This window comes from Macaca mulatta, chromosome 7 (assembly GCF_049350105.2).
Source record: "Macaca mulatta isolate MMU2019108-1 chromosome 7, T2T-MMU8v2.0, whole genome shotgun sequence".
Lineage (NCBI taxonomy): Eukaryota > Metazoa > Chordata > Mammalia > Primates > Cercopithecidae > Macaca > Macaca mulatta.
Genome location: NC_133412.1, coordinates 173,806,168 through 173,820,873, shown reverse-complemented (window position 1 = coordinate 173,820,873; position 14,706 = coordinate 173,806,168). Strand labels below are relative to the sequence as shown.

Genomic DNA, 14,706 nt, shown 5'->3' with positions numbered 1-14,706 from the left:
GTTTAAGGTGATATCTCATTGTGGTTTTAATTTGCATTTCCCCGATGATTACAGATGTCGAGCATTTTTTCATGTACCTGTTGGCCATTCATATCTTTTCCTTTGAGAAAAGTCTGTTCAGATCCTTTGCTCATTTTAAAAATCAGGTTATTTGGCTTCTTGCTGTTGAGTTGTTTAAGTTCCTCATGTATTTTCCATATTAGCCCCTCATCAGATGTATGATTTGCACACTTTCTCTCCCAGTCCACGGGCTGTCTCTTCACTCTGTTAACTGTTTGCTTTGCTGTGCAGAAGTTTTTTAGTTTGATGTAATTCTATTTGCCTATATTTGCTTTTGCTGCCTGTGCTTTAAGTCCTATCCGAAAAATCATTGCCCAGACCAATGTCAGTCACTGCTTTTAATTCTCTGGACAAGACCAAATGTTCAAAAATTTAAAAAATAACAAGAGTTCTAAACTTGCAAACAAGGTGTATCCTAGTGCTTTACTAGTAAGTTGGTTTTTTGAAACTCAGAACTCGCCATTCCAATAGCAAACATGCCATAACCACGTTTGGGCTCCAGAGTCAGTCAATAATGGCAGCCTTACCTGACAAGGGCACCAAACTGTGATGCAGCTGCAACCAAACACACACACGTCAGACATCACCACTGCGCACTCACGGTCATGAACAAAACAAGAATTTGGATTAGAAACCATCTTTTCTTTGTCTGGGGGCTGGCGTGAGCTGTGTTTGTGGAGATGTGAAGGATCTCTAGGCACTTTCCCAAGTGGCAGTTAAGGGCTGGCATGGTGTTGTAATGAAGTTTAATAACATTTGATTTAATATCCGTAACTAGGGTCAGCTTCTCACTCCAAAGAAGTAAGGAAAGAGAAAGAGAAAACAAGATTCAGACAGAGGAGAAGCACTTTCAGAGTGAGAAAGGAAGGATATTTGTGGGAACAGAGACTGGCCTTGGAAAATAGACCCACTCACAAGTGGGCAAGAAAGTAGGCGGCTGCTCACTGGACAAGGAGGCACTTGAAGGGTGGCAGCCAGGGAACCCTCATCAGCTCAGACCTCGCTAGGCTGTGGAGCCCCTCTGAGCCTTCACTTCTGGATCAGTGGCAACAATCCCTAGGACTCAAGGAGCATGTACATATAAGTATCAGATGCTTTGTAAATGTGCCCACAAGCTTCCTTCTACTTCCTCTGGGTCTGTGGGTGCCTGAGGGATACCTAATCAAGTCCTCCTGAGCTATGCTAGGGAAACTCCAGCCACAGTGCCAAAAAGCCAAAGAACCGAGAAGCCCAGGTCCCTCTGCGGCACTTCCAAGGACCGGCAGGAGCCAGCACCACCTCAAAGGCTTAGCACAACAAGAAGCCTCCTTCTCTGGCCCTTTCTCCAAAGCCCAGGAGCTCTTGGGGCTCTTTGCCATGGATTTCATTTGGACACTTCTCACCCTTCCCATGCCAAGTGGTCTGAAGTCGTCAGGGCTAGCATTTATCCCACTGGAGCGTGGCCATCCATCGCTGGAGGGGCATCTTTCCTTCATGGACCACTTAATTACAGGGATCAGTCCCCCTCAGTCTGGGGCACTCCTTCTTCCCAGAGGCCACAGGTTATCTTCTGCAGGTAGCCAGCTGCTGCCCAACAGGCTCCCCAGAAGTCAGGTTAAGTTGGGTTCCCCGTTGTTTCCCTGTTTGCTCACAGCAGGGAAACAGATGTGGGGAGAGCATGCCACAACATGCCTCAACAGCAGGAGCTCTACTAGTCACAGGCCAGCACTGGATCCCAGCTCTGTCACCTCTGGCTGGGAGGCCTCAAGAAAGTCACTGACCACTCTAAGCCTCAGTTTCTGGGTCCATGAAATGGGGATAAAAATACTCCTCTCACAGGCTAGTGGGGAGACTAAACGTGTCACATAAGCAAAGCGTCTACCATCCACTCACTCATTTCAGCTCCACACAGGCCAGGCAGCGTGTTGGAATCCAGGGCACACAGCCCAGGGCCCAGCCCACAGCAAGGGTTCGATAACCTGTCATTCTCTTTTTCCTTGTAGCATTTCTGTGATGGAAGCACCCGGTCATAGATTGAAAACAAGGGAGAGACCAGAAGACACCTCTTGGAAAGCAAGGAGAAATGGTCATTTATGAGCCCAGTCCCAGTTGGCTGCTCACTTCCACACACCATGACTCCCACCAAAAGACACTGAGACCCCAGGGCGGGATGAGCCAGTCAGAAGCTGGGGACAGCAGAGCTGTAGGCAATGGCACCTGAAGGAAGAGGGCCATAGGCCTTCTGTAGCGATGAGTGCCTGGGGCTCTGGAGAGGGTCAGGCTGGGCAGGCTGGGGGTCTGCATACTCACTCGAGAGCCCTAATAAAGGGCGTGTGTTGTTCCATCACCAGGAGGAAGGGAAATGTGGAGGAGATGCTGGGAGAACCCATGATGGCCCAAAGCCTCCTCCCAGTCTGCCCCCAAGACCCATGCATGGGACCAAGGGCACATCTGTAAGCTCACTGAGGGGACGAGCAGGGGCTTCTGGATGATGATCAAAAAGTGGCCCCATGTGGGGAAATGACCGGCCAACAAGGACCGTCTGGACAACTTAGCAGAACAAGGGCCCCATGGGCTGTGACAGAGGAGGAGAGGAGCTCCTTGCTGAGGACCTACCACGCGCCAGGCATTCTGCAAAGTGCCCTAAATGTGTTATCACAGCTGCTTCCTTCAACAGCCCCAGCACCAGGTGGTGTGGTAGAAACAGGTGAAGAGGCCTGGCTCAGGGAGGCAGAAGAGCCAACACCTCTACCCTGTCCATGTGCCCTCTTGCACATGCTGCCTCCAGGATCTGGGAGGTAGAACCAGGTGACACTGCACAGATGGCTCAGATGAGCCAGCACACATCAGGAGAGCTGGCCCATGCACAGGAAGGAGGACAGGGTTCCCTGCCCAGCCAGGGCCCCAGGGCTCCAGGAAGAGGAATCTACTTTGCAGCCAACAAAGGTAAAGGACAGAGGCCCTGCATGCCTCTACAGCTGCATCCTCGAGGGTCAGGCTGGGACACCTGCCTCAGGGCCTGGAGTCTGCAATAAACATGACAGGACCACTTAGAACTGAGCAAGCTCTACGGGGGATTCTGAGGAGACTGGCTGAGCTGGCGTGTGGCACAGCTGACTCATAAGACAGGCGACACTCAGGGCCCTGGTGGAGTCAGCCAGCGTTCCCTGAGGCCACCTCAACCTAAGGTGCCACAGACGTTTTGTTAGGAAGATTACAGACTGAAACAAGAGCACCAAAAATAATTGCAAGCAGGTTTTATTTAAGTGTTGATTCATGGTTGTTCTATAAGCCAACAGCCTGTCAGAACTATAAATTAATGAGATAAAATGTTGCTGGCCCTCCATATTTCAGGCCGGGTATTGACATTTTAGAATCCACAGATTTTTAACTGTATTGATTGAGGACACCAGGATAAATGGCCTTGGCGCCAAATTCCCATTAACGACAATGGGCACCAAGTGACTAATTCCCAAAGCGCTGCGGTGAGAACGCCCTGCACTGCTTTCTCCTGGCAGGGAGTTCTAATTAGATTGAAATGAAAAAGCCAAATCACCAAGGGCGGAAAAAGGCAGATCCAGTAAAAAGGGAGATCAGACTCAGCGAAGAGAAAGGACAAGGTAAGTCCAAGCGGGACAAAAGCCACAGGGGCTGCAGAGCCCACCCCAGTGGCTAAAGAGAGCACTTACCAAAACCCGGGCTGGAGGTGGGATGTGCACAGATGAGGTAGGAGACATAGGGGGAGACACAGGTGGAGCCCTGGCAGTCCCTGATGGGCTTCACTGCCCAGGTAGGAGGACCTGGCAAGGACCAACTCAGCTCATCTTACCCACACAGGCACTGAGCAGCTGCTCCAAGCCAGCCCTGGCCAGAGGATAGAGACACAAAGAGCACCGGGACAGGACCCCATCCTCATGGAGCTCCCATGCTAGCCAGGGAGAGGGACATGGAAACCAACCACCCTCAGCAGAAGAGGCCCTGTCTGAGTGTGGGGAGCTTACCCAAGGGTGAGGTCCAAACCCCTCAACCATTCTTTCGCAGGGACCCACCATACTCTCCACTGTGGCCTCAGCACCAAGTCCTACATGCAGTGGGTGCACAGTAAGTAACTGCAGAGTGAATGAAACTGGGCCTTCAACAGATGAACCCAGTGGTGAGCGCCATTCCTAGCAGAGGGATGGAGTGAAGAAGTCCTCAATCACCTCCCCCACTGGATGGCAATGCCCTGGGGGCAGGGCCATGCTTTTCTTTACCCACAACACACCATAGCTAGAGGGGCACATTGGGCCTGGGGCCAGACAAGCTGTTCTCCAAACGCAGTCTCGGCAAGGCATTCTACCTCCCACTCCAACTCTCCACCAGGGGCTATAGGTCACCCAGGACCAGCGGGAGCTACCAAGGAGGTCTACTCAAAGCACAGATCGAGCCCTGACTCTTGCCTGCTTCAAATTCAGCAATGGCCTCCGCCTGCCACCTGCTATGGTGATCCCTGACTCGTCAGGCAGGAGGACCCTCTTTGAACGTCTAAAAATTTCAGAACCCCCTGTCAAGACACATCCACACATACCCACCCACACACACAATTGCATGCATTTGTTTAACATCTGTTGATTGAGAGAATAATGCTTAAGGGCCACTATGAACCCATCAATGCCATCAAATGAATTTGATTTGAGTAACCCAACAGTGTGAGTGAGCGAGCTTGTCACTCTGTGAGCAGTGTGCTACCCACATGTGCTCATGTGACCCACAGGCTGGGGTTTCCCCTCCTGCACTCCTCAGACTCATCTCCTCCAGTCCCAGGACCCCATATTACATCCTGTTTTGGTTTCCATGCATACTACATGGAACCCTGTTCCTGTGACAACCCTGTCCTTGTTCCATCTGCAAGAACCTACTTTACTCCTCATCAACCATACCTCCTCCATCCTAAATCTCTGTCCACCTAATATGTGGCTCAGCTCAGGTTTCACTTCCTCCAGGAAGTCTTCCTTGATTTTCCAAGCTAGATGTTCTTGTAGTTCCTGTGTCTTTCTACATCACTGCAATTTGGGATTGACTGCACTTCTGTCTTCCCCAGCACACAGGAGCTTCTCCAGGGTAGGCACTGGGTCTTGTTCAGCTGTGTCTCCTCTATCAAGCATATCTTATGGGACATGCAGACAACAGTGTAACAGTCAGGCAGCAGGCTTTGGGGCCTGGCAGACCTGCGTGCATCCTGGCTCTGCCACTTGCTGGTTTGTGCCCCTGGCCAGCGTGTGTACAGCTGATTCTGATGGCGCCTGTCTCAAAGGTGAGCGGGGCCTAAATGAGACGCTCTATAGAGGCTGCAGAAGAATGCCCAGCACATAGTGGGTGCTCAGTAGTTAGTGCTGCCATCATCAGCCCAGTCATCACCATCAACAAGTGGCATTAAACTCCCTGAGTCTGGCCACTCTGCAAGGGATTAAGAGAATCAGCAAGACCAGGGAAGTGCTTCATGAGAAGAAACCGCCACACACATGGCACGGTGGGAAGGGCACAGGATCTGCAGTTGCACAGACATGGCTTCAAATCCCTGCTGGCTATGCACCACTGGGAGGCACTGAGCAAGCTGCTTTGCCCCTCTAAGCCTCAGTTTCCTCTCCTTTAAAATGGAAATAATCACTGCCGGCAGCTGCAGTGAAGATTAGACATGCTGTGTGCAAAGCCTATAGCACCTGGCAGGGGGCCTGTGACCATCAGTATTGTCCTCTCCCCTACTGAGCATGCAAGGAGCTGCACGGCCGCCCACATGCAAGGTGGAAACAAACCACCCTCTCCATTTTCCCTCTGCGTCTCCTCGGGGCTGCTGGGCATGAGCAGCAGGGGTTGGACCAGCAAGTTATCATCTCCGTCTTGCCAGACCCTGGGAGAGGCAGGCCCCAGAGCCCCCACCACTGCAGGGCCAGGCAGGCAAGATGCTGGCCTGAGGGCTCAAGGGGAGCCCCAGGGACTGGTGTGAAGTCTGGCCTCTCCCTGGGCTCCTGGCAGTGGAGCCCAGCAGAAACAGGACCTAGGAGGAGCTCTGGGGAGGAAGAAGTGTGGTGCTGAAAGAAGCTGGATCCTGCTTATGGAGGGGGATAAAACATTTTTAAAAAGGAAAGTTAGAAAAGAGAGAAAGAGAACAGAGAGGGGAGGGGAGGGGAGAGTAGGGGAGGGGAGGGGAGAGGGGAGGGGAGAGGGGAGGGGAGAGGGGAGGGTTGGGGAGGGGAGGGGAGGGGAAGGATGGGGAGGGGAGGGGAGGGGAAAGGAGAAAGAGAGGAAGGGAGTCAGATGGCAGAGGTGTGAATCCCAGCTCTGCCACTCCCTGGCTGTCTTCACTGTAAACCCCGGACAGGGCCCACTGGGGGCCATGGCTGCAGTGGGTGTTGACAGTGCCTGTTGCACAGGAGCGTTCAGTGAGGAAAGTTCCTTCCACTGACTTCTCTCTCCTTCTCACCCTGCTTGTTAAGAGCCCCCTCAGGATTTACCCAGCACGAATCCATCTTGCCCAAGTGCCTTTTCAGTGTGGGCATTAAAGCAGAACTCATTTGAAGACTTTCCTTATGAGCTGGAATCATTTCTCACAGCCTTTCAACGATAATGAATTGACAGGAATTCTAACCTGATTCCAACCAAAGGACACAGTGATAAAGTTAAATCTATTTCAGCACAAATTGCATGTCAGAAGTAGATTAAAAAGCCACCTCTTTATCCAGCCCCATGGCTTGGGGCTCAGACAACCTTGGGGCTCTGTCCTCTGTGTTGGCTGGCAGAGGCCCACCCTCTGTGGGGAGTCGCAGTTCCAATGGGCAAGCAGTCTGGAAGCCCTCTCACTGAGCACAAGCCCACCCTGAGGCCCCTCTCCCTCTGCCACACAACCGTATACAGCTTGTGGCTGCATGCCCACCAGAGAATCTTCCCCAGGGAGAGAGCTACCAGCTCACCTCAGGGTGGTGATATAAGAAACGCACCTGTTTCAAGGTCTGTTAGGTGCAGGGCGAAGTCAAAGCCACCGCTGAGGATGCGCCGGCCACAGGGAGCCCAGCGGGCGGCCCGCACTGCCTCTGTGTGCAGGGAGTATGTCTGCAGGCAGTGCCCGGAGTCCACGGCGTTCCATACCTGCAGGCAAACACAGACGGCACCAGGCGTCACAACAAGGGCCTGATCTACAGGACTAAGCTCCACCCCTCTGTAGAAAGAAAAAGGTCTCGGTGGAATTAGATTCCCATTATTTTACCACCAAATCTATATCTAGATGTTAAACTTTTCATTGCAGAAATGTAAAAGCTTGGGATTGGTAAGTTGGGAGGATCATTTCCCCAAATTTTTTCTGGGGTTAAGAAAACAGCATTCTGGACGGGTACGGCAGCTCACATCTGTAGTCCCAGCACTTTGAGAGGCAAAGGTGGGCAGACTGCTTGAGCTCAAGAGTTCGAGACCAGCCCAGGCAACATGGTGAAACCCTGTCTCTACAAAAAATTAGTTGGGCGTAGTGGCACATGCCTATAGTCCCAACTACTCAGGAGGCTGGGGCAGGAGAACTGCTTGAGCCCAGAAGGCAGAGGTTGCAGTGAACCATGATTGCACCACTGCACTCCAACCTGGGTGACACAGTGAGACTCTCTCAAAAGGAAAGAAAAAAAGAAAATAGCATTCCTGTGTCTGCCGGTCACCTACCCAGCCCTTCCCACCTGCTTCATCCCTGCGGCCAGGAGGGAGTCCTGGGCCCTCAGCATTCACAGCCCTATCCCAGTTTCACCTGTGTCCCTGGCATCTTATCCTGGGCTCCCCTGCATCCCCAGCATCTTATCCCAGGCTCACCTGCATCCCTGGCATCTTATCAGGCTCACCTGCATCCCTGGCATCTGTCCTGCCACGGACACTGCCCAAGGCCAGGCTATTTTCATGGTTCTGCTGTAAGACTGAGATCCAAAAAGGAACCTGCCACACTCGTATTTACAACCAGTCAAAGTACAAATATCTGCCATAGGGGCAGCTGTCCTTTTGTTGGGGGAGAGAAGGTGCTGTCTCTCCTTCCCACCCTGGCCTTCCATGAGGATATGAGGTTATGAGGCTCGTGGGAGAAAACCCTGTTACACTCAATGACTTCTGAAAAATTACCTAAGATATCACGTATAAAACTGCATGTTCCCAGAGCCAGGGCCACACCACGTGAGAGCCCCTGAGCTTAGCTTTCCACCAGCTCTCCCAGCAAATGCCGCCAAACACACCGTGCAGCCCAGGGGAACAGCCACAGAATTCGGAATATGTCAGGGTAGGCCCAGGGCCTGACACACAGAGGTACTCAGCAGTGCTAGTCCCCTACCTTCTTGTCACTGCAGGATGAGGGCAATGCTCTCACCTACCACCCAGGTAGCTCAGAGGCTGAACCCGAGCAGAGGAGCACTTGTAGCCAGCACGTGGGAGTCAGAACTAAGGCCTCCCACCTGATATGGCTGCTGGCAGGCCTCGGGCCTTGGCTGAGTGGCTTTGCCTCTCTGGGCCTCAGTCCCCCTCTCCCTGAAGTGGGGATAAGAAGGGCGTCACCCCAAGGGCAGTGGTAAAGGCTGAGGAGGTAATGGCTACACAGCACATGGCATAATGGCTGGCACATGGCTGAACGTGGATTCCAGACCTGTTCCATTAGGAAAACCAAGCTTCATTTTCTTTAATAAGAGAAAAACCCAAACAAAGTATACCCATGCACTTCTACAAACCTGATCCCAGGGATAACCTTCTCATTAAAAATGAGAAAATTCAACCTGCCAAGTCCTGAATGTTCTCAGAATGCAAGGATCAGAGCTCTGAAACCTTGTTTCCTGGGATTATGTAAATGCCTACACTTAAGAAAACAAAAGGTCAAGAGTAGCCTTCAAAAAATGTGAAGAGAGCTCAGTTTCTTTCTTCCTCACTAAGGGTCAATAGCTGGGGTCTCAAACTGAAAAAATCAAGAAACAGCAGTATTTACATTTAGAAACACGACACAGCCAGAAGACTTCAAAGTGGAGTGAGAATTCATGGGAGAGAGATGGGGCACAGGGAACTGCTGCCTTCCAAAACTATGTACGAATATGAGTTTAATTTTATTTAAATAGTAAAATAAGCTAGATCTACAGGGTTCACATGGTTAAACAGTAAAAAGTTAATATTAAATACGTAAGTCAAGCTGCATATATGAAGTACAATGCCATTTAAGTTTTTACATGAAACACCACCTCGTACCCATTAGGATGGCTGCTATCAAAAAACAGAAAACAAGCATTGACAAGGATGTGGAAAAACTGGAACCCTTGTCCGCTGCTGGTGGGCATGTCAAATGGTGCAGCCACTGAGAAAAACAGGATGATGGTTCCTCAAAAAATTAAATGCAGAATTACGACATGATCCAGTCATTCCACTTCTGGGTAAATGCCCACAAAGCTGAAACCAGGGTCTCAAAAAGATACTGTACATCCATGTTCATAGCAGCATTATTAATAACAGCCAAAAGAGGGGAGCAATCCAAGTGTCTATGGACAGATGAATGAATTGTAAAATTGTGTTCTATCCATACAGTGGAAGAGTATTCAGCCTTAGAATGGAAAGAAGCCTTGGCACTTGCTACAACATGGATGAAACTTGAAGAAATTATGCTAAGTAAAATCAGCCAGACACATAAGGACAAATAGTATATAACTGCACTTCTATGACGTAGCCAGAATAGTAAAAATCATAGAGACAGATAGAAAGTAGAATGGTGGTGGCCAGGGCTGGGGGAGGGGGAATGGGGAGTTGTTTAATGGGGACAGAGTTTCAGTTTTCCAAGATAAAGAGTTCTGTGGACAGATGGGGTGCAGGCTGCATAACACTGTGAATGTGCTTAATGCCACTGACCTGTATGCTCAATAAGGGTGAAGATGGTCAATTTTATGCTGTGTATTCTGCCACAGTTTTTAAAAATACACGTACAAAAAAAAAAAAAAAAACCAGATCTCATTTATTTGTGAATTTGTAGCCAGGCTATAAAAACATGCATGAAGAGGGCCATCACTCCTGGGAAGGGAGGGAGAGGGGCAAGGCTAGAGGAAAAAGCTATGAACACTACACAGCAGCTCTTCCAAAGAGAGGGTGGAGCATGTAGGGGAGAGCAGATAAGGCAGGGGAGATGAGATGGGGTAGGGGAGAGGAGATGGAGTAGGGGATGTGAGATGGGGTAGAGGAGATGAAATGGGCTAAAGGAGATGAGATGGGGTAGGGGAGAGCAGATGGGGTAGGAAAGAGTAGATGGGATAAGGGAGAGCAGATGGGGTAAAAGAGATGAGATGAGATGAGATGAGATGGAGTAGGGGACATGAGATGGGGTAGGGGAGGATGAGATGGGGAGGGAAGGGGAGATGAGGTAGGGGAGATGAGATGGGTGAGGGGATGAGATGGGGAGGAGAGATGGGGTAGGGGAAGTGAGATGGCGTAAGAGAGGTATGATGGGGTAAGGGAGGTATGATGGGGTAGGGGAGATGAGATGGGGTAGGGGAGAGTAGATGGGGTAGGGGAAGTGAGATGTGGTAAGGAAGGTGTGATGGGGTAGGGGAGATGAGATGCGGTAGGGGGGATGAGATGGGGAGGGGAGAGGAGATGAGGTAGGGGAGATGAGATGGGGTAGGGGAGGTGAGATGGGATAAGGAAGGTGTGATGGGGTAGGGGAGAGTAGATAGGGTAGGGGAGGTGAGATAGGGTAGGGGAGAGTAGATGGGGTAGGGGAGGTGAGATAGGGTAGGGGAGGCAAGATGGGCTGGATAAATAAGATGGGGTAGGGGAGAGGAGATGGAGTAGGGGAGGTGAGATGGGAAGGGGAGAGGAGAGAGGTAGGGGAAATAAAATCGGGGATGGGAGGGGAGATGGGGTAGGGAGGTGAGATGGGGTAGGAGAGATGAGATGGGGTAGGGGGAGTAGATTGGGTAGGGGAAGTGAGATGGGGTAGGTGAGATGAGATGAGGAGGGGAGGTAAGATGGTATAAGGGAGATAAGATAAGGTAGAAGAGGTGAGATGGGGTAGAGGAGGTGAGATGGGGTAGGGGAGATGAGATGGTGAGGGGTGATGAGATGAGGTAGGGGAGATGAAATGGGGTAGAGTAGATGGGGAGGGGAGGCGAGATGGGGTAGCAGAGAATAGATGGGGTAGGGGAGGTGAGATGGGGACAGGAGATGAGATGGGGAGGGGAGATGAGATGAGAAGGGAGATGAGATGGGGTAGCAGAGATGAGATGGGGGGGGAAATGAGATGGGGTGGGGGAGGTGAGATGGGGAGGGGAGGTGAGATGGGGTAGGGGAGGTGAGATGGGGTAGGAGAGATGAGATGGGGAGGGGACGGGAGATGGGGTAGGGGAGGTGAGAGGGGGACAGGAGATGAGATGCGGAGGGAAGATGAGATGAAGAGGGAGATGAGATGAGGAAGGAGATGAGATGGGGAGGAGAGATGAGATGGGGAGCAGGAGGTGAGAGGGGTAGGGGAGGGGAGATGGGGAGGGGAGATGAGATGGGGAAGGGAGATAAGAGGGGGAGGGTAGTTGAGATAAGGAGGGAGATGAGATGGGGTAGGGGAGAACAGATGGGTTATGGGAGATGAAACGGAGGGGAGATGAGATGAGGAGAGAGATGAGATGGGGTAATGGAGAGCAGACAGGGTAGGGGAGATGAGATGGGGAGGGGAGGGGAGATGAGATGCGGGAGGGGAGATGAGATAGGGTAGGGAAGATGAGATAGGGAGGGGAGATGAGATGAGATGGGGTAGGGAAGATGAGATAGGGGAGATGGGATGGGGAGGGGAGATGGGATGGGGAGGGGAGATGAGGTGGGGAGGGGAGATGAGATGGGGTAGGGGAGATGAGATGGAGAGGGGAGGTGAGATGGGGTAGGGGAGATGTGATGGGGAGGGGAGGGGAGATGGGGAGGGGAGACAAGATGGGGAGGGGAGAGGAGATGGGGAGGAGAGGGGAGATGAGATGCGGTAGGGGAGATGAAATGCACTGGGGTGATGAGATGGGGTGTGGGAGATGAGGAGAGGGAGAGATGGAAATGCTCTGAAGAAAACATGCCCAAATGTTTCCTCTGAAACTCATTCATTTATTCATTCATTCAACAAAGATTTCCTGAGGACCTGCTATTAGCCAGGTATTGTGCAACAGGAAGCAAATAAGACAAAAATCTCTGCCTTCAAAGAGTTTATATTCTAGTGAGGGAGACAGACACTAAACAAATAAAAATCCATAGTCCTTATGGCAGTGGTGAAGACTGATGTATTAAAAAGTAATCAGGAAAGGGCTCTATAAGGCTAAGGAAAGGCGCTGAAATGGCGGCCACGGAGGACCTCTCTGAAGAGGTGACTTTGGAGGAAGTCCTGAAGGGGTGAGAAAGTCAGCTATGCAGAAATTGAGAGAAGAAGCTTCCAGGCAGGGATAGGAGTATGCCTGGCATGGCCAAGCAACAGCAAGAAGGGCTACTGCAGCTAGAGAAGTGAACAAGGCTCGGGATTGGCAGGGAGGTGGTAAGAAAGGGACGAAGTCGGAAAACCACAATCCGTTGGCGCATCCCAGGGTTCTGCAGGTGGAATGGAAGGGAATGAGGGCCAGTTCCACTCCAATAGGACCACTCCAGCTGCCATGCAGGGAGGAGAATGAAGGGCAAGGGAGATGAAGGAAGACGATCAGGAGGCTTCTGCAAGAATCCAGGGAGAGAGGAAATGGTTGGGACCAGTGGGAGGCAATAGAGAAGTTGCCTGCCTTGGAGGGTAGAACCAACAGGATTTCCCTGGACTGGAAGTAAGATATGAGGACAAGGGAAAAGCCCAGGGCATATTCGAAGTTCCTGGACCGAGCACTGAAAGGGGTGGAGTTGCAGGGATGGGTCAGTCTGCAGAAGGGGTAAGTTTGAGGGAAGGAGCACCTGGAGCTCAGTTTTGAATGACAGAGAGCAGACAGTATAAAGACTCATCCCATACCAGTGTGATGTTCAAAAGAGAGGTCCAGGGCAGAGGCTGAGCTGTGGATGCCATTGTGGAAATGGTGCTGCAGCCATGAGCAGGATGAGCTCTCCCAGGGAGCAATGCAGACAGGACAGAGAGGAGTCCCACATTTCAACCCTAGACCTCCAAAGTTCACAGGCTGGGAGCCAGGGGAGGAGAAGGAGAAACCAGAAAGGAGTCTAAGAAGAGGCCAGTGAAGTGGAAGGAAAAAAAACAAAACAGAAGAGGAGAGTCCTGGAAGGCTAGAGAAGAGAGTGTTTTGACAAAGAGACTGGTCACCATGTCAAATGCTGACGGGTGGGCCCGCTGAGAACTGAGAACAGACACCTAGGGATTTGACAATCTCAGTGGCAGGTGTATGGGTATCTTACCTTCTAGACTTTTGAGTATGTTTAAATCACTTCATATTTAAAATAAAAAGTTAAATTAACAAGAGGGAGAGGAGGCAGAGAAGAAGAAAAAAGGAAGGGAGAGAAGAAGTGATGGAGGAAGTGGGGAGAGGAAAGAAAAAAACACAGGATGGGAAATGGAGGGGAAGGAGAAGAGAAGGGAAAAAGGAAGGAAGGAGCAAGGGGAGAGGAAGGGATGAGAGGAGAAGAGAAGGGAAAAAGGCAGGAGCAGAGGGGAGAGGAAGGGGGAGAGGAGAAGAGAAGGGAAAAAGGAAGGAGCAGCGGGCAGAGGAGAAGAGAAGGGAGAGGAGGAGAGGATGGAGAGGAGGAGAGGAGGGAGCGGGGAGAAAGAACATGGTAGTCATGCAAGAAAGAAGAAATTACAAAAAACTTGAACTCTATGACATCCAAGGCCAAAAGCAGCAAACGGGAATGTTTGAATTCTTGTCCAGGGGAACTCCCGAATCAGCCACGGAAACATGTAAGGAAGATCCATCAATCTGTAAATCCTGACAAGTTCCCCCTGAAGTGAAAAATGCACACTTGGCTCTCCTAGTAGATGCACAGACAATGATAGCATCTGAATCACTGCAGACCAGCCAGCTGCCTCTCAAAGCTACCCAGGGTGAAGGAGGGAAGAATCTTTGCCAGTCGGTCTCCTTAATTGAATTTAATGTTCACTGTCAGGTTTTAAAGATTAATTCCCCAACATTGAAGCAGACTGAAGTGCGGGCCTTTTTTCAATTAAGTAATTAGAGATCCCAAACTGCCTTCATAGAATTAAGGAGTTAAATCTTCTGTCAAATGTTCCAAGATGATTTCATGTATTAACTAGAGACGTTCTTTGTGTCCGACAAAAGTAACAGATTTGAAAAGAACATGACAAGTAAAATATGGTGCAGTCACTTGTTGGTGCCGTATTTACCACGGTTTCTGTGTCCTTGTTACCAAGACATGGCCCTACCAAGAGTTCCTCACAGTCTCCAAAGACTGAACAAGTATTGATCTAGCCACAGGTCATGTCCTTCCTGCCTGCCAGCCTTTTGTTTTTGGTTATAAAAAATACAGTCTTCTTGTAAATTATTCAAACTATACAGAAGTGCAAAAACAAAATCCCATAGGAAACAGCTACAGGATTGTTGCTTCTCTGATTTCATTGGAAATATGTGTGCTCTGCCCAAAAAAAAAAAAAACAGAAAAATACAACAAAAATAAGAGTCATCCATAACCCCATCACCTAGCCGTCAAAATTCTGGGTGAACCTTTGCCTCCCATGTG

General features: G+C 50.6%; 1 protein-coding gene across 5 annotated transcripts in view; it reads right to left on the bottom strand.

Annotated features, from left to right (window-relative positions):
- Nucleotides 1-14,706, bottom strand: part of WDR25 (WD repeat domain 25) — a 152,936-nt gene that overhangs the window by 51,510 nt on the left and 86,720 nt on the right. For all 5 annotated transcript variants that reach the window (XM_028851833.2, XM_015144492.3, XM_028851832.2 and 2 more), the window contains exon 3: nt 7,014-7,161. In XM_028851833.2, the coding sequence (XP_028707666.1) occupies nt 7,014-7,161 (148 nt within the window). The remainder of the gene's footprint in view (nt 1-7,013; nt 7,162-14,706) is intronic.